Source organism: Brachionichthys hirsutus, chromosome 17 (genome assembly GCF_040956055.1).
Source record: "Brachionichthys hirsutus isolate HB-005 chromosome 17, CSIRO-AGI_Bhir_v1, whole genome shotgun sequence".
NCBI lineage: Eukaryota > Metazoa > Chordata > Actinopteri > Lophiiformes > Brachionichthyidae > Brachionichthys > Brachionichthys hirsutus.
Genome location: NC_090913.1, coordinates 12003894 through 12022687, shown reverse-complemented (window position 1 = coordinate 12022687; position 18794 = coordinate 12003894). Strand labels below are relative to the sequence as shown.

The window sequence follows — 18794 nt, the reverse complement described above, 5'->3', positions numbered from 1 at the left end:
GGATTTTTTCCTCCTCAGTTTTTTGCCGAAAGTATTTCCTGTTCTCTTTGAAGCAGGGTCTTGAGTCATTTGGTCTCACAAGAAATAACGAGCTGAGTCATGGTCAAGAGTTGCTGTTTTTCTGTCTCATGCTACGCCCAAAGTACGTCTCCGTGTGGAAAAGTACTGAGAATAAAAACGCACTGAGCCCCTCGGCGAAGCGGGACCATCTAGGGCGGCTGGTCGAACCCACGCCGTCGGTTTTTACTGCAACAGCAAACGTCCAAAAACAGGAATCACAAAACTGAGCGTCCGTTTCTGTTCTTTTTCCCCAGGTGGGGAGGAGCTACCGTCAGCCATGCTGTCATTGGACGAGCCGTTGGACTTGAAACTTCCCTCCGGACGGACAGATGGTCGAGCGAGATTGGGAAAGAGGGCTTGTGCTTCCTCTCCCTGCGCCCCTCTCAGCGCTACACGACCACGCCTCTTCTGCGCCGCCTTTCCTTCCCCGCCCTCCTCTCCAGGTGAGGGTCAAACCGACGGCCGCTGTCATCCAGCTGCGGCTCCCTTCCTCCCATCAGGCGGGGGCTGCTCCCGGCTTAGCGTGATGCTGACGTCTCTTTATCCCGCTTCAGATTCCCAGTCCCCCTGCCAGGAGCGACCAGGGTCCTGCTTCAGCCCCCCGGCGATGGACCTCAGCCTGTCACCCTCGTCTCGCCACCCATCCTCCCTCCCCCCGTCTCCTTCCTCCCCCTCCTCGCTCTCCCCTCCCTCCCCGCTGGAGTCTCCTCACAGCAGCCGCAGTCCTCAGCCACACCTCTTCTCACAGGTGAGTCCAGGTGTCGGATCGTCGTCTCGCTCTCGTCACCGATCTGAGCGATTCCACCTCTCTCCGTCTCCGTCGCTTCCAGGAAGCGGCTCGTCATCGAGGCGTGGAGGGCGGAGCTTCGCCGCAGGGTTATCCGTTCTACCTGCCGCTCAGGAGTCCACCGAGGGCCTACGGCTTTCCTTCCTCCATGTTCATTGGCCAGAACAGAGAGAGGCGAGTTTCCCCAGATGACAGTCAGCTGACCTGCCGCTGGATGAAGGTGCGTAAAACGGAATCACGGCACAGCAAGACAATGAAAAAAAAGTTCAATCAATCAGATGCATTTAATTTCTATTGCATCACAAATGGCTGCGTCATAACTCTGACCACTAGGTGGTGCTGAGAACACAAGCTTATCATAACCTGCTTATTTTAATTTTAGACAATCACCCATTGCAGTCAGTTACTTTTAAAATGTAAAGTACATTTCTGTTACGTCATCACTGGAAAATAAAATGTTTTGGAGGTTTGTATCATTGTTGTTCTGAAAATCATCTCAAACTGCCACCATGACTTTTTGGAAATTGTCGATTCATGGTATATTTTAAAATAGGATCGAGCAATTATTGTGTTAAAATAAAAATAAGTGTTGCAGATAAATAGGTAAAATATTTCACACACTGGTTTACAATATTTATAAAAAGCAAGAGGAATCTAATTTCTAATGTCTGTGGAAAAATGAAAAAAATGAAACGTACCTTCGAAGCAACTTTATTTAAAGCGTAACGTCGTTTATGCTGCGAGCTAAATAAACGGAGCTGCTGTTATATCGTAGCGTTTCAGCCCTTCTTAGCTGCGTTGACCGTCGCTGTCCCCCCCCCCTCCAGTGCCGCCTGCGATTCGACTCGCTGCAGGATCTGGTGGATCACATCAACGACTTCCACGTCAAGCCTGAAAGGGATTCTGGGTACTGCTGCAAGTGGGAGGGCTGCGCCCGAAACGGGAGGGGCTTCAACGCCAGGTAACTGATCGATGCAGAAAAACGTCACGATCGGGGTCCGAAATTACGTCTTCAAAATGAATGATGCAGAAATGACTAGGAAACCACTCAGAGAGCACAGACCTCCCCCAAGCAGCTCGTTCCCCTCCTAACTGGATCCACGCCGTCCACACGGTGATCTGGATCAGCGCCAAAAGGTTCTAGATTGTTCTTGGTATCTTTATTCACCATGAAAAGCCAAAGTGAATCAGCAGTGGTTGAGAGGTTCGTCCTGTGATCGAGAGGTTGGTGGTTTGATTCCCGGCTTGGTCTCATGTGTGCACTATCGTTGTGTCCTTTGGCAAGACACTTCACCCACTTCACCCGGCGACCAGCAGCGGAATACAGTTAGAGAGTGTAACAGGCACTGACTGTAAACCTCCGAGGGACAAATCAATAAAAAGTATTTAGTATGTGTTTGATGTAATATTTGTTCCTGACCTCATTCCGGATCAGAACCAGGAGACGTTTTTCATGATGGTTCATATCGGACCCATTTATGACTGGGATTTCTGGTGACTGAATTTAATGCAGATTCTACAAGATATATATATTTTAAAGCCTCCATTATAAGTAAATTATCAAAGTTAGTCCAAGACCCAACTTCAGATTTATTTCATCAATATCCATCCAGCAGTTTTCCCATAATCGTGTTAACAGACGGACAAATGAACCGTTAAAAGCAGAACCTCCTTGTTTTAATTACCGTGTACGTACATCATGTTCTGGACATTCGTCTGCACTTATGGGAAGTTCCCTGATAATAAAACTTAGACCAGAAGCTGCGAACAGGATCCGGGTTCCTCCGGGAGCTGGGAGTATGTTGATAAGGATACGGCCGCTTACAGAGGTCGTCTGGGGTCAGGTACGACGTCCGTGTTTGTATCCTCGACAAACACGCCTTCTGTGTTTTCCAGGTATAAAATGCTGATTCACATCCGCACACACACCAACGAGAAGCCGCACCATTGCCCCACCTGTAACAAGAGCTTCTCGCGGCTGGAGAACCTGAAGATACACACCCGCTCACACACAGGTGAGTTCACCAAGCCACCAGGTCCACGGGGCATGCCCCGCCCACTTCCGCCGGGAGAGGTCTGTATCCCTCGAGCCGGATTCGGATAAGCGGTTACAGATTAGCTGATCAGGGATTGTCTCGGGGTGCGTCTCCCTGCTGCTCATTGATGGATGGTCTCCTAGGTAACACAAACCAGACCATAAAAGCCACACTTCCTGCTGCTTTATGGGTCGTTTTACGCCCGCGGACGATTGCGTTCACACATAAATCTGCCACGACGTCCCGTCATGAGTGTTTGCTCTGTCAGGTCTCCTGGGGCCGGGCCCTCCTGTGCAAACCGACCGCTTTACACAAGACGTGTCCCCTCAGATGTCCTCTCAGTAGTCGTGTACGGGGGGGGTCCTGTAGGCGAGGTCAGATTCGTCACTAGCTGATGACATCAGCAGCACCCCTGACCCGTTGCGGACGCTGACTCCTCTCCGTTTCCTCCTCCAGGGGAGAAACCCTACGTTTGTCCTTACGAAGGCTGCAGCAAACGCTACTCCAACTCCAGCGACCGCTTCAAACACACCCGCACCCACTACGTCGACAAGCCTTACTGCTGCAAGATGGCGGGCTGCCTGAAGCGCTACACGGACCCCAGCTCGCTACGCAAGCACATCAAGGCGCACGGCCACTTTGTAGCTCCGGAACAAGGCGCCTCTGGCAGGCTGGGAACAGGCACGATCCACCCGGGGTGCCAGAGCGCCGCGGGCGGGGCCCAGATCATCGTCCCGAGGCCTGCCGCGGCTCTTCTCGGAGGCCTGGGGTCCTCTTTTCCTCTCTCGGCGTTTTGCCAGGCCAGAGCCCTGGGTCACCACGGGGCTCCGCTCTTCTCCATGGGCGGAGGGGGAGGCGGCGGCATCGGGTCGCTTGGACTCTTAGACTCTGCTCTGCTGCACTTTGGAGCTGCCTCCATGTTCGGGCTGGGAGCTCTGAGAAGTCTGAGACCGATGACGGGGAAGGAGACCAAAAGCGAAGAGGAGGAAGGAGAGGAGGAGGAGGAGGAGGAGGAGGAGGTGCTGAACCTGTCTGCCCCGGTGGGGCCCAGAAGACCTGACACGTTGTCCTGGCTGGTTGTCCCTCAGAGGGCGCTCCTCCTCAAGCCAGCTGTCGTCAGCTAGCACGGCGTAGAACCAGAACCAGCCTGGCCCGCGTGTGTGTGCGTGTGTGTGTGTGTGTGTGTGTGTGTGTGTGTGTGTGCGTGTGCGTGTGTGTGTGTGTCACCATTCCAGCCATGAAAGGCACTTCAGCCATTCCGGCGAGTGAAGACAGATTGAAAGTCTTTGTGTTGAATGTGTAAAAACACCTGGAATCATTTATATTCCAGCTGTTGTTGTTGTTGTTTAGTTTAAAGGGTCGATTTAAATGTCACAGAGCGGGAAAGCATTTCCCCATCAAGTCCTTTTTTACCAACTCGTGTTTTCAGACGTCCTCGAGGATGTGTTGAAATCATCGCTCAGGCTCAAAGACTCACGGCCATATTTACACGTCAACATCCTTCCAAAATAAAATCCCGTGTGCGTTGAGGCGATGGCAGATGTCTCGCAGACATCCTGCATTGGGAAAAAACAATGGCCTTAAAAAAATCAGCTGATCGTGTTTGACAATCCCCCACTGGCTGCTTCCACCCTTTTGAAATAAAAGCATGATTACGGGGAGCAATGGGCGAATAAACAGTCCACGCATTTAATCATTTAATGGAACATCGGTTAGCGTTTTTATAAATCTCACTGTGAAGCAGATTAAGGGCGGAATGTGAGTCACTTCCACTCGTCGTCCGTGTCACTGATTCACTCCTCGTAAACGGTGGCAGCGTGGCTGTCAGCTGCTCTTTTATTTTCTTTGAAATTGACTTAAGTGTGTCATGAAACTTTCTCCGTCCTCTCGGACTGTTTGCGAGCTGCTCCGGTCGTTTCGTGGTTTACCGTAAGCTATTTGCTGTTCCCGGGACAATGATCTGCTTGAGGTCAGCCCTGCTTGTTAAACAAGGCGTCGGATCGATGAAGATAACGTTCAAGATGGAACACGGTCGACAAAAGTGTGTGTCGAGCTTCAGCGAGTACACATTTGCTTCAGATCCAAATTTAAAGGTACAAAAGAAGAAAACTGCTTATTTTTGAAAAGTGAATGTTTGACAATGGCCACATGTGGCCAGTATCCGTGTTGATGCTTCCTGTATTCTCTTTTATTTTTGCACATTGATTTATAATAATAATTGTAATAATAATCAGTATTTCGGAAGGTGTCCGAGTGCCTTATGTTTGAACTGAAAATATATCACAAGCTATATAAAGAAAGAAATATATTACGCAAATATTACGAGTATGAATGTACGTTCAATGACATTTTAGAACAGTGACGTTGAATAAGTCGACAACGGATGTGATTTCTGCATCGGGGCCGCTGTAACTCTTCCACCTGCTGATGGAAATGACGAAGTCAATAAACACAAGGACGAGAAGCTCAACTTGTGTCTCCTTTTGTGCTGTGATGTCTCACATCTGGTTCGAGTGTTGCTAAAGCTAATTCTGTTGTGTTTGTCAATAGCATATCATAACTATACCACAATACGTTGTGATTATTAGCTGCCCAAATCCTAAAATAGAGTTGAGGCTAGCTACCGTCCAGTTCTTTATCTCTCCTTTTTTTCAGTAAAGAAAATGTCAGATTTTGCCCTATGTTCAAACATATGCCATAAAAATGTATTTCTGTTCAGTGAATAGGAATTATTAACTTTAACTGTGAATTTGGAGTGGACCGGTTCATGAGTCTTGTTCCGTTCTGGAAGCAGATTTGACGATTTGACGTTTTCTCACAGTACAAAGTTGAGTTACGCCAGCTGTAAACGTATAATCACACAAAAGGGTTTCTAGTTCAGGTTCATTGGGTATAAGGTTCAATAGCTTAAGTAAGTTAACTGGAAACTCTATGTACTTTGGAAATAGCTCATTTACTACTCCAGTACGTTATGTCCCAGTAAAATGTGTGGATGTGATATAATACTGAGCAGTTTTTCTTCAGGCGAGTCATAATGCTGAATTTTCCATAGGTACATTTATTATTTCAAATCCGTGGAAAGAAATTCTATCTCTGGTGTCCCACAAGGGTCAGTCCTCGGACCACTGATGTTAAATCTCTAAGTGCTTCCGTTTGGTATAATAAGGAGACACGAGTTGGAAGAAGACCAGCTGTTCGTGAATATGAATTGTGCATTTCCAGTTTCACCAGCAACAGAAGGCGTTCGTCCTTCCTTCCTATATATCGCTGTGATTATGATGCTTTTATGACCCCATGAAAATATATCTAGAGCACAGTGTAGTTGTGTTGGGGGGGGGGGGGGGGGGTATGAGTTGGTAAAGTAAAAAAAAAAGAAATTTAATTGTGTGTGTGTGTGTGAGAGAGAGAGAGAGTTGACCGAAGGTGTGAAAGCATACGACACAACTCTAACCTCCCACAGATCCCACCCTCTCTCTCTCTCTCTCTCTCTCACCTACACACTCCACTGGGCAGCAGAAATAAATGGTGCGTTTATGTCATGTGATTTTTATAACAAACTCCTCCCGCTGCAATCATCACCTCGACCCCTGAAGCTTGGCAAGAGGCAATAGAGAATTATGGATCGGGAAGAACTGAGGGAATCAGGAAGGAAGAGTCGGGGAGTAGTGGGTGACCCAGAGACCGGCTCAGGTGGGAAAAAGCTGAAAAGGTAAGATCTGAAAACCAACACTGACTTTCTGTGCGTCGGCAAATGCAGCTCTGCTTGGGAGAAGTACGTGAATAAGGAAATATGCATTTCACTATAAATATAATATTATAGAAACCCTTCCATCAGGTAAGCGTCTATTCAGACTCGGTAATGTGAACACCGATCACGGCGCAGTGGTCGGTGACTTTTTAAACTGGTGTGAGAGATCCTTGTTGAACATTAATATGAAGGAAACAAAGGAAATATTCATTGATTTTAGGAGGAAGCCCCCACCAATCCACCCTGTTTTTATTCACGGCCAGGCAGTAGAAACGGTACAGCAGTACAAATACCTGTGTGCCATCATGGACGGCAAGCTGGCATTCGAGCCAAACACCGTGTGCAAAGGCCCTCCAGCGCATGTACTTTTACCAGAAGTTGAGAAGTTTTAGTGTGGATACCTCTTTTGTGAAGATGTTTTATTCTTGTTTTATTGAGTCTGTTTTAACCTTCTCTTTTACTTGCTGGTTTGGGTCCCTTACCTTGAAGGACAGAAACCGGCCGAACAGCATCACAAAGAGGTGTCGCAAGATGTTGGGGTCAGTTTTAAGGAGCTCTCTGTCCCGTACAATCAGAGTTACAACAAACAGCACAAGCTGTCCTCTGAACACAGGCTGCTGCCTTCTGCGTCGGTACATGGTACATGTAGATCAACTTTTAGTAGAGTACGAACTTCCACAGTACCAAAGTGCAGGACAACCAGATTCCAAAATTCATTTGTTCCTGCATCCATTGGTTTTATCAACGGCCAGCCTTCTGTGCCACTTTTCGTGTTTTAATTGTGTGATGACTGAATTGTGTGTCTCTGCTGGGGATAATAAAGTTCTGTCTGATTCTGACCTGTAGAAACCAGAGGGCAGGAGAAAGTACCGCTACATGATTAATGAGGTGCATTCGGGTCACACCGACCTATACCAACCACTGCCTGGAATGTGTCGAATCGCCATTTCTTTTTTGATTTGCATGACTTACAAGTAGGATTTCAATTCCAGATACAAACTAAGTATTAATCCAGGAAGGATGGCTGCATATGAAATCAGTACGTGGGTGAGAGATGGAGAGGTTTATTCACTGCTGGCGTTTAACCGACAACCTTCCCTGGACTGGTGATGTGTGACGTTCACCGACATCCTGAATATTACAATACCTATAGCGACATAGCGTCACATCAAATATTGCCTTTGCAAATGACACCTCCTCCAAAACACACACACACGTTCGCCCGTTTGAAAAAAATGAAGAGATTGTTTTAGTAAACAAAGAAGTGATATTAGTATGTGCGCGTGTGCGCGTTTCCAGTCCAATCAATATGGAACAAATTGATTTGAGCTTTTACACCGATAAATTAATGACATTGTACTTCATCCCCGACGCGCAAGCAGGCTCCAGTCCCTGTAGCGCGTATCCAACGCACCTTATCTCAAGCGGCGGCCCATTTAACGCAACGCCCCCCCCCCGCGCGTCTTCCTGATGGCGGTGCTGCTAAACCTCGTGTAAACGTCTGTGAACTTCAGTCAGCCTCATGGCGCTTCGGGAAGGCTCGGCGGAGCTCGCTGGGGCCCCCGCGGGCCCCGCCGGTCCCGCCGCCGCACCTGTGCGCGTCACGGCGCGTGGCCGCGGGCGTGGCCGCGGGCGTTTCCTCGTGTCGGCTCTCCGCCTGAGACGCGCGCTGAAGGCGGAGGTCGGCGTCCTCTTGTCCCTGCTGTCCCCGCTGGGTTCAGGGCGACTGTTGGGGCTGAAGGGGGTCGCTGCGTCTCAACAGTAAGCTCCTCAGGTCTGGCGCAGGTGTTTGTTTGTTCATGTAAACAGACTTGGTCCTGGTCATTGGCTATCGGCTCAGGATGAACACGCACTCCATGTTCAGATAAGAACATCTGAACCGCTTTAAGTCGGCTTGCTTTATTTTCACGAGATTATGACATTATTTATTGTCTCCGTGAATCTTTTTAAAACATTATGCTTCTTTCTCTCGTCCCCAACATGATCTGTCCTGTTTGATCTCTGTCTCTCTTGATCTCTTTTAGGCCTGTTGACGCCCCGTCGCTCCAGAAGAAGCCTTTGAGTCACTCCTTGTTCCAGCTCATGCTCGTCCTTTGTCTCCTGCTCTGCATTCTGTGCTACTTTACGTCCATCAGCTCCGTGTGGGACAGATTTGCATTCCGTTCTCAGCATCAGAGGGTTTCCAATCAGACCACTGGACTCGGTCCCAAACACAGAGCTACACCCAGCGAGACGCCAACGCCGGCGCCGGCGCCGCCTGTGGTTTTTCAGTACCACATAGCTTACCCACGCAACTACCTCTTTATTATGGATAACAAAGACTTATGCATGGCCAGGAATCCTTTCTTGGTCTTGATGGTTGCGGTGAGACCTAATGATGTGGAAGCTCGGGACGCCATCCGGCGGACATGGGGCAACGAGACACTGGTTCGGGGCAAGGCGGTGCTTACCCTGTTCATGCTGGGATTATCTGGAGGTTCTGAGGCCGAGAAGGTGCATGGAAATGTCAAAGAGGAGAATCTGCAGCACCAAGACCTGATCCAGAGTGATTTTATGGAGAGCTATGCTAACCTGACCATCAAAACCATGGTGATGATGCACTGGCTGGCCACACGCTGTCCGACAGCGGCGTACGCCATGAAGGTCGACTCGGACATGTTCCTGAACATTGAAAACCTAGTAATCATGCTGAAGAGGCCGGACATCCCCAAGACGGACTACCTGACGGGGTACCTTATGTGGGACAGGCCCGTTGTGCGTTCACGGGACTCCAAGTGGTACGTCTCTGAGGAGTTGTACCCAGAACCCATTTACCCTACCTACGCTCTGGGCATGGGCTACGTCTTCTCCAATGACCTTCCTCTCAAATATGTGGAGATCTCAAAATCAGTCAGCTACTTTAACGTCGAGGATGCTTACATTGGAAAGTGCATGAAAATGCTCGGACTTGAGCCCAAGTCGCCGCCGGATCCCTCTCAGTTCAAGGCCTACTTGTCACATTATGACCGCTGTGAGTTTTCCAAAGTCATCACCTACATTCTAGGGTCTCCAAAAGATCTGTTGACCTACTGGACCGACTTGAAGAGGTCTGCCCCGCCCTGTTAGGTGAGGGAATCCCGAGGACTCCCGGTGGTGGCCGGAGACCGGGAGGCTTATTTATGGGTTTTTTACTCTTCTGGACTTTAATTCTTATACATCCTTAATGCTGTGGTTACTGTGGTGTCTATTTATGTTAAATTAAGTTAAGTTTGTCACGAAAATAATCTGATGGGAATCGATCCTTTTCCTGAAATGTGAATGTGTGGACTTGGGAGCTGTCGCTGGTGAGCAGTTTATTCGTGGCTTTGTTGTTGTTGTTGTTTTCTTTGAGCACTGGGATGCCTGAACACGGGAAGCGAAATTAAAGAGTTAAAGAAGATGATGATGATTAATATATTTATTACATAGAATGTTAAAGTACAAGTACAGTCAATCATCCTGTCTAAGAGGAGCATTTCAAAAAAAGCCCTTGCGGTCTTGTTTCCGTTGAAAGTCCTTAGTACATAAATCATCGACATTTAACAATACCAATAAAACTAAAATTCAGTTACTCCATTGAAACAAAATAACAATAAATTAAAAAGACGCATAATATGTACAACGTGGAATGATTTGCTCGCAGTCATGTTGCTGGTGAAAGAGGGTTTTTGCTATTTTCCACATTACCTTAGTGGAAAGGAAACGTTGCACCAAATGGGAAAATGTAGAATACGTTCAAAAAGAGCCATTAAACTCTGACTTGAGGTATAAAAGTGAGTGACGTTGAGTTCATTTAGCAGTGAATGTAATAAAATAAACCAAGCTGTCGGAACTGATTTAAGAGATATGTCTCAGATGGGGTTTATAATATATATAACGATGTACTTTTACTACTTTGAATGCCTTATATTTGAGTATTTGTTGAATTTCTTGTCTGTAACCAACACGCTAATGCTACACGCTACATACATTAACCTGAAGGAGGGTGTTTGGTCGGTGCAGAACAAGAGGTGTTATTGAAGCAGCGAGTGGCCCCGTGTCTCGCGTTCACTTTTATCAGTGGCGTCTGGAACATCAGTAAGGTCTTCCACAAGGACGCACTCGGAAACTCCAGAAAAAGTATGCAAAGGGTGAAGGTCTCCGGGCCTCAAAACACCACGGCTTTGCACGGAAGAAGGCAAAAGTATTCATGAGGTGAGCTGCAACGTGTCTCATTAGCGTGCACGAGAAGATCCTGAGGTCGCCCGTCGATCGGGATGTGTTCATTCCTCTGAAGCGTCCGGTTTGTTTCCACCGTAGTAAAGGTCAAAGGGCTCCATGATTCTCCTGCGACATTGTTTCCTTTTCTTCCTGCTTCAATCATAAAGATGGATCTTCCTCTCTTCCAGACCAGCGTGTCTCCATCTTCACATCTTAAATGCAACATCTGCTCCAGGAGACAGTCCCCGCTTCCTTTGTGTTCAACAGTGTGTTCAGTTATTTGGTAGATTCCTGTAAGTTCATAAAGCCAATGACTATTAATTGTACTTTAAACCCTTTTGAAGATAAATGAATTTTGGGCAGCACAATGGCGCAGTGGTGAGCGCTGCTGCCTCACTCGACTTGCGGCCTTTCAGTGAGGAGTTTACATTCTGCCCCCAAACTTTATCAAAAATCAAACTCACACTTTATATTAAAGACAGACAATATTACAGATACCAGCCCTTGCAAATATTCAGGCTCAATTTCCTGAAAAAGTAAAGAAACTTTTGGAAAATGCTCGTTCTTAAATCTTAAGGGAAAGTGGAGAGAACTTAGCTAAAGCATTTTTTTCCTTTAAATAACTTTATGGAATACAAAAGTGAACCGTATATAAGAATATTTGCGTATACAAAACGGTAATTAATGACGTCAGAGGAAATAAAATAAAATGAAATACAAAAATTACTTAAGCAAATGTATTGTCAAGCAATAAAGAGTGTTCTAAAAGCCTTATTTACATATCATGTGTGGGTGACTTCCGGCTGCGGCGTCACGTGGGTGTTGTGGACCGGACCGCGCTATCGCTCCAGTTTGGAACAACGATTCTTAATTGCTGCGCCGAGGTCGATTGGATTGTCCGAGCGGCGCACTAAATATCATGGATAACAGAGGCTACGGTTCTGGTAAATACGCACGGAGTATCTGGGATCACACTGATGTTTTGTGCGTTAATCCTGCGACGCAAATAGCGATATTTACCTTAGCTACCACCGCCGTGGTTTCCGGCTTGTTAGCTTGAAACAAAGGCCCAAGTGTGTTAGCCGGATAGCTAGTTTCAACTTAGCGGAGATGTGTAGCCCATTTAGGCTTAAAAAAAAGGGAGTAATATTCAAGTAATTAATGTTATTAACATGTCGGCTTTTATAATAAAAGGCTTATAGCTTGATTTCAGAGCGAATTGTGGTTTAACTACTCGAGCTAACGCAGCACAGCTAGCGTTAGAGAGGTTAGCATGTCGCTACCACTTTCATAGCGGAAATGCTAGCTAGCATCGCGTTAATTTCTTTGCTTGAATTAGGTCAGTTCTGTTAAAATGGAGCCAGCGTCTGAATATCCTGCTTTTTTAAATGGCCGCCTGGGTCTGGTTTAGCATTACCATCTCCGACACATTTAATTTATTATGTAACAGAAGATCGGCGCATTATTGTCATGTTTTTAAAAACTGGAGGGCAAATTAACCATCGTGTCTGTTAATGTTCATATCTCTGAAGCATTTTATGACGTACTTGAGCTTAAGTATATGATCACTTTGGAATACTAATGTGTTTGAATAACATCTATTACCTGTCAGTTTCCTTGTCTAATTTATTCTCTCACTTTGCAGGCTACTCCGGCTGGGGGGGTGGGGGCAGCAGAGGTGAGGATCACCTGAGGCCTGTTTTCAGCCAGCAAACCTGCAGATTTTGTGTTTCAGTAAATTCTTAAAATATCATAGTGGGCCCATTCCCTCATATCATCCTCGTCGCCTCTCAGTAATACTGGGAAAACGCGAAACATGCGATAATGTCTTAAAAGCACGCTGTTGGTTCAATGGAAGCGGCTGAATGCTAACTGTTAGCTATCTGACTGCCATACAAACAGCCTATGTTTACGAGCCTGCTACCATTAGCTGGCGGTTGGACGTGCGTTTTAAATAAATGACATTGTAAAACTGCTTTCCAACGTTGGTGTAGATACCCAAAGAATGATTGTATACTGTAAAACGCTTATTTTAGGCATAGTAAAGGCCTGTACGATTATAGGGGAGGCACTTTTATATATAAAAACAATTCAGTTTGACATTTAATTAGCTAAAACTGCTGAATCTGTAATGTGATTTTCTTCAGTCACATTTTTGAATGAGTGGTGATTTCATTGAATGTATAATATTTTTAATTCCTCACTATATCAGGTTCTGGGGGCTTTGACCTTTATGGGACAGGTTATAAGGACTCGACGCCTGGGCTCGGCGGCTACGGAGGTGGCGGCCACGCCAAGAGAAGCTTCTCCGGCGCGTCCCTGCTCTCCTCCCCAGACACTCACCCCGATTCAGTCATCGCCAAGATTAACCAACGCCTGGACATGCTCACGCAGTTGGAAGGGGGTTTGAAGGGGTCCCGGGGTGACAGGTAATAATAATAACTTGTGTTCCGTTTGTGTTCCATCCCGTCATCCCACATTTTCTCTGGGCTCGTAGCTCGACGATGTCTCAGTAAATGTCCCAATTCGCATTAGGATGCGATATTAAACGATGCCTTCTGATGCTATTCATTAATAGGAACCGCAGGTCTTGTGGTTCTGTATACAAAACACAAAGACCATCCAGTACTGTGGAGAAGAAATAAACTGGGCTGCTTGCTTCCGCTGTTCACTCCGAATCCTGTTCGGTGAAACGGTCGTGTTGTCGTCCGCCGGCTACATTTGAATGTCTGAGCATTCGAGGAGTCTTTGAATGCCCCCCTCCCCCATTTGCCGTGTTATTTGTCTGGTTACTGGGAGAAGATGTTATTCCTCAGTGAGTATCATCACCACTACTGAGGTGCAGTCGCAGCACCTTTCCATCATCATCTCATCGGGTTGACAGCCGCTACACGAAGCCCGTCAGTGTTTGCCCCCCCCCCGCCCCCGCCCGCCGTGAACATCGCCTGGCGTTTGTCTTTGCTTGTTCTCACACACTCTGTTTCTCTCATCCTCCCTTTGCCTAACCCTTACTTAAATGTTCTGGCTTTAGGTGATGCAAGAGAGAGACGAGTTTGCAGGAGACGGCTTGATATTAAATCTCAAGCCTGAAGTCCGAAATGAAAGCCGCTTGTGGGATCCCTGTGACGGGCCTAGTTTGTGCTTCTCGCGTTGTCTGGAGTATTGGACCCAATCCAGTCTTCTAGTTTCGCCGCTTCCGCCTGTCCCAAGACGTCGGTGGTTCTGACGAACTGTGTCCGTGTCTGTTCAGGGTTTCACGGCCTAAGAAACCGCATGTCCTCTCGGCTGCAGAATACTGTTTGAAAGTGGCCGGATGAGATTCTGTATCATAAATGAGACGGCAATGATTACTGCATCACATTGAGCTTGTCTTGGATCATCCATTTTTGATCGAATGTGGTTTCTGAAATAAATCTGGGCGTGACTAGAAGGCAAACGGGGAAAGCAAGACTATGGCGGAGAAGGAAAAGCGGGTGGAGAAATCCAAACCTGGCCTCCCTCTGCCTCCCCTGCTCTCTGCTCTTCTCTACCAACCCTCTCCCTCCCTCTCGCAGGTATGGCCAGTACGAGTCATTCGACTCGCGCACCTCCTCCCGAGATCTCTTCAGATCCGGCGGCAGTAGCTATGGTTATGGCCGAGGGGACAACATGCTGTTGGGTCAGCGAGGCAGCGCGGGCTTCGGTGGGGGGATTGGGCTCGGAGGAGGGGGAGGCTTTGACAGCCCCTCCTCTTCCTATGGAGTCGCTAAAATGCGACAGAATATCAGAGAGCCCTTCAACACTGGCCAGGGAGGAGGCTCTGGAGGTGGAGGATGGGCTGGAGCAGGCCGCCGCTCCCCCAGAAGGGGTGGAAGTGCCGGGGGTCGAGGAGCTGGAGGAGGCTTTGGCGGCCGCAGGCCTGACCCCACCCCATTAGGTGGAGGCGGAGGTGGGCGGGGCATTGGCAGCGGTGTCCCGTCTCACCGCGGCCACTCTCCAGGAGGTGGTAGAGGCAAGCTCCCATCCCTCCTGTCCAACCGCATGTACCCTGAGAGTGGGGGCTTCCATCAGGGCTCCATTCAAGGGCCTCACGACTTTCCTGGGAGGCATTTTGGAGGGGGCCCGAGGGCTGGCCGCCAGCGAGGCCGCAAGAGACCCCTCAACAAAGTAAGTACCTCCAGCCAAAGAAAAGAAAAGACCTCCTCAGACACGAGCAAGTCGGCCTAAACGCTAGTGCTTGCTGTTTGCCATGTAGAACAAATAGTCTAAACGAATGCGCCGCACACCTGACCCCCGACCCCCTAGCTCCGCCCAGGCCGTAGGTGACGTGGTCAGCAGAGCCTCGTGGGTGGCACCTCTTCCTATTGTCCCTTTCTGGTTTTGTAAAGGAGAGTGACCACCCCCCCCCCAGCCCAATATTTTGTTTGGTTTTTATTTTTCTTGACTTTGTTCCTCCGGTAACTGCATTCCAGAAAGATACGGATAAGCACTGCTGACGGAAATGAAAGCAGACATGCGCTCGGTCCATATTGATAGGCACTAAACGATGTAGGCGTGTTAATTTCTGAAAGCTTTTCCCTTCTCTTAAAAGTTCTGTATCCAATTTGACACTGTGTCGACGGTAGCAGGTGAAACCGCGTGAAGTCCAGAAGAAGAGAAAGCAGACGTTAAGTCCAGCCGATGAGCCGGAGTCTAAGCTGAACAAGACGGAGGGCGCGGGCTCAGAAGATGCCAAAGGTAACTCACAACGTTCATCCTGCGGTCAGAAGGAATCTTGTGCGATCAGTCCTGCTTCTGTCTCCACCGTGACAGCGACGTGTTCTGTGTTTCATAGAGGAAACCGAGAAAGATGGTGACGACGGAGAGCCGAAGCCGCCGGCTGAGGTGAGTGGAGTTTAAGAGGAATTCAGACGCTATGCCGCGTGAAGACTGAATGTTCTGCAGCAACACTTTAACGTCTGCAGGTTTGACATTTAAGCTGGACTCAACAATCACAATTAAACGAGATCCCTTTCCCTCGCAGGAGCCCGAACCACCAGCAGATGGCGATAATGGTGAGCCCAACTCCAGACACTCCAGACATTTCTCCCTGACTGTCACCTAACGTCGTCCATCTGCGTGTGTGCCTTTTAGCTTTGCCCAAAAGCGAAGAGAAGAAAGGTCAGCAGGGCAAACAGACCCCCCCTCAAGCTCAGGAGAAGCATCCAAAAATGAGGAAGAGAAGGGGCTTCCTGGAAAGGTGAGAAGACGCCGACCTCCATTTCTGCTTTCTGTCCCTCTCTTTGTGAGATTAGCTTGCTGCCTTCGTTTTTATCGGTTGTTGTCACCGAGTTCTGAGGTTGCCAGTCCAGGACTATTCCTGAACGGGCCGGGTTTCCTTTCTGTATTTTCAGGGTGATGTTTGCGTGCTCGGCGTGTAAGTTCCGCTCGTTCTACAAGGAGGACATGGAAACTCACCTGGAGAGCCGCTTTCACAAGGACCACTTCAAGTTCCTGGCCGGCCAGCTGTCCAAGCCCACCACCGACTTCCTTCAGGTGGCTCTCCGCACGCGACACGATGCTGAGAAGTGCTTTTGCCTTTTATTTGTTTAATGACGACCGTATGGTTTTGTTTTTCGTAGGACTATTTGCAGAACAAATTCAAGAAGACGGATCAGCGGGTTAGCCAGTTGGAGAACCACAGTACTGCCATCTGCCAGATGTACAAGGAGCAGGACCTCACCCGGGGTAAGCAGCAGCAGCAGCAGCAAAGTACGATCGTCCATCGGTCATCCTCAATATCCCGGGCTTCTACCTAGATCTTGGTATGGAGCATTTCATGAGGAAGGTGGAAGCGGCCCACTGTGCAGCGTGTGACCTTTTCATCCCCATGCAGCTGCACCTCATACAGAAACACGTCAAATCTCCTGACCACAACTACAACCGGAAGGTATCGAGCATTGCTCCACACGCGCCGAGAACAAAACCGGGTCCTTTACTGCTCGGTCTGGGACCGTGTTGAGTGTTTGAGCTTCTGTAATGTTTGGTGTGACGTGATCCTGCTGTTTCCATCAAGGGCATGATGGAGCAGTCCAAGAGGGCCAGTTTGTCGGTCGCTCGAAGCATCCTTAACCACAAACTCATCGGCAAGAAGCTGGAGAGCTACCTCAAGGTGTGTGTGTGTGTGTGTGTGTGTGTGTGTGTAAATGGACTGCACTTGCATAGCGCTTTTTCCACCGCTTGGTTCAAAGCGCTCAAATACATCCCATAAAGGCTGGAGTGTCTGAAATTAGACCCGCCTCTTGTAATTCAGTCTGATTGTTAATTGGAGCAACTTGGAGGAAGATGTGCTTATAAATGTTTTTTTTCTTTGTCAGGGTGAAGACCCATTCTCTGGTAACCAAGACGACCAGGATCCTGAGGACTCCATGGTGATGGATGTATCTGAGCTGGAGTTGACCGGCGAGGCGGCAGATAGCCAGGCTGTCGAGGCACCGGTCGAGGACGAGCCGGCGGCCGAAGGAGAGGCGAGCCAAGAGGTGCCGGAGGAAGAGGAGGAGGCTGCAGCAGTGGATGAGAAGATGGAGGAAGAGCTTGGAATGGAGAGCGAGGTGGCTGCAGCAGCAGCAGCAGAGGATGAGGAGGCTGCAGGGGAGGAGGCTGCAGAGGAGGAGGCTGCAGAGGAGGAGGCTGCAGGGGAGGAGGCTGCAGGGGAGGAGGCTGCAGGGGAGGAGGCTGCAGGGGAGGAGGCTGCAGGGGAGGAGGCTGCGGAGGAGGAGGAGGAGGAGGAGGAGGAGGAGGAGGCGGCGGCGGCGGCGGCGGAGGGAAACCAGGAAGAGGAGCAAGGTTTTGAACTTGGAGAGGAGGAAGACGGATATGTGGTCCACGATGAGATCGACGAAGAAGGATTACAGTGTGAGCAGGAGGAAGAGGAGGAGGCGGAAGGGGTGGAGGCAACGGGGGTCGGGGAGGAAGAGAAGACCGATGAATGACTCTGTACGACCTTTCACCCTTAAGTCCAGAGCAGTTAATACCCCCCCCACTCCCGAGAGATGTACAGACCGCCTGTCGGCTAATTAATTGCCTCTTTGCTTTGTTTATGTATTTTATTTTTTTAAAGGAATAGTTCTGCATTTTTGGAGATGGTCCCGTTTAGCCGTCGCAGCGGTAGTTAGAGAAGATGATCAGAACAAATTTCTGCTGGTTAACTCGTTGGTGCAGCGAGTCAGTGGCGGTCCTGATGAGAGGCTCCTCCCACTTCTGGTCTCGCTGCCAAACGAAGCCGCGACGGAGTCGGTGGCGAGCTTCCCCCCCCCCCCCCAGCAAGGAGGTCGTGTTGCTGATTGGATTTAATCCAGATTCATGCACAAACTACTGAAACGCGGTGACGGAACCGGTCTGGGACCAGAACGAACCCAGTTTCATGCTTGGCACGGTTCTGCTGGGCCTTGGTTGGAGGTCGGCGCTCCCCAAATGTCGAACTATTCCTGCCGACGCTGTTTTCGTGCCTTTTTGTTCAGGATGTTCTTGATTTGGACTGTTTTACGTTTGGATGTTGTGTGTATAGTTGACTGTCGTGTGCTTCTTAGAGTTCAGACCACTTCTCATTGCGTTGATGGGGAGTGGGTCGTTTTTTTGGACGCGGTGGGACCTTATATTCCCAGCTGGTGTTGATTTAATGGACCGATTGCACGGCAGGAAGCGGTCGGGTGAATGTTCTGACGCGCGTCGCCTCGATTCGGTTCATCTTTCACACCTTTTGAGTTTCCTGCGGTGTAAATCTAAATGCCTGCTGTGCAGCTCGTCCACTGAGGCGACTGTTGCTTTATGGAGTAAACGCATCCAGTATTCGCATTTAGTAATATAAGAAAGTGGTCTTTAACTGAGTAAGAAATAAATTTGTTCAATAGGTATTTGTTGTACTGTGTTGTATTGATGATTTGAATGACTTCAAAACGGTTAATAGACATTGAATAGAATATGTAGA

At 48.6% G+C, this 18794-nt stretch overlaps 3 protein-coding genes across 3 annotated transcripts; all 3 read left to right on the top strand.

Moving 5' to 3' along the window:
• The first annotated feature begins 337 nt into the window (after positions 1-337).
• LOC137907068 (zinc finger protein GLIS2-like) lies at positions 338-4107 on the top strand. Its single transcript, XM_068751378.1, has 6 exons — positions 338-503; positions 615-808; positions 891-1067; positions 1675-1808; positions 2744-2862; positions 3340-4107. Exons 1-6 carry the CDS (start codon positions 338-340, stop codon positions 4005-4007), a joined length of 1458 nt encoding a protein of 485 aa, XP_068607479.1. The 3' UTR covers positions 4008-4107.
• Positions 4108-8153: 4046 nt separating this feature from the next.
• On the top strand, positions 8154-9736 carry LOC137906796 (beta-1,3-galactosyltransferase 5-like). Its single transcript, XM_068751084.1, has 2 exons — positions 8154-8392; positions 8656-9736. Exons 1-2 carry the CDS (start codon positions 8154-8156, stop codon positions 9734-9736), a joined length of 1320 nt encoding a protein of 439 aa, XP_068607185.1.
• A 2032-nt stretch (positions 9737-11768) lies between these two features.
• akap8l (A kinase (PRKA) anchor protein 8-like) lies at positions 11769-18720 on the top strand. Its single transcript, XM_068751142.1, has 14 exons — positions 11769-11793; positions 12495-12527; positions 13062-13278; positions 14404-14995; positions 15454-15565; positions 15663-15712; positions 15852-15882; positions 15962-16067; positions 16222-16363; positions 16450-16555; positions 16627-16757; positions 16884-16979; positions 17185-17376; positions 17497-18720. Exons 1-14 carry the CDS (start codon positions 11769-11771, stop codon positions 17797-17799), a joined length of 2136 nt encoding a protein of 711 aa, XP_068607243.1. The 3' UTR covers positions 17800-18720.
• The last annotated feature ends 74 nt before the right edge of the window (positions 18721-18794 follow it).

Excerpts from the sequence above, each read along its gene's own strand:
- LOC137907068 (XM_068751378.1), top strand. The coding sequence starts at position 338 with ATGCTGTCATTGGACGAGCCGTTGGACTTGAAACTTCCCTCCGGACGG. Across the intron at positions 504-614 it reads TTCCCCGCCCTCCTCTCCAG|ATTCCCAGTCCCCCTGCCAG; the intron begins GTGAGGGTCAAA and ends ATCCCGCTTCAG. Across the intron at positions 809-890 it reads AGCCACACCTCTTCTCACAG|GAAGCGGCTCGTCATCGAGG; the intron begins GTGAGTCCAGGT and ends CGTCGCTTCCAG.
- LOC137906796 (XM_068751084.1), top strand. The coding sequence starts at position 8,154 with ATGGCGCTTCGGGAAGGCTCGGCGGAGCTCGCTGGGGCCCCCGCGGGC. Across the intron at positions 8,393-8,655 it reads GGGGTCGCTGCGTCTCAACA|GCCTGTTGACGCCCCGTCGC; the intron begins GTAAGCTCCTCA and ends GATCTCTTTTAG.
- akap8l (XM_068751142.1), top strand. The coding sequence starts at position 11,769 with ATGGATAACAGAGGCTACGGTTCTG. Across the intron at positions 16,364-16,449 it reads CCACCACCGACTTCCTTCAG|GACTATTTGCAGAACAAATT; the intron begins GTGGCTCTCCGC and ends TGTTTTTCGTAG. Across the intron at positions 16,758-16,883 it reads ACCACAACTACAACCGGAAG|GGCATGATGGAGCAGTCCAA; the intron begins GTATCGAGCATT and ends GTTTCCATCAAG.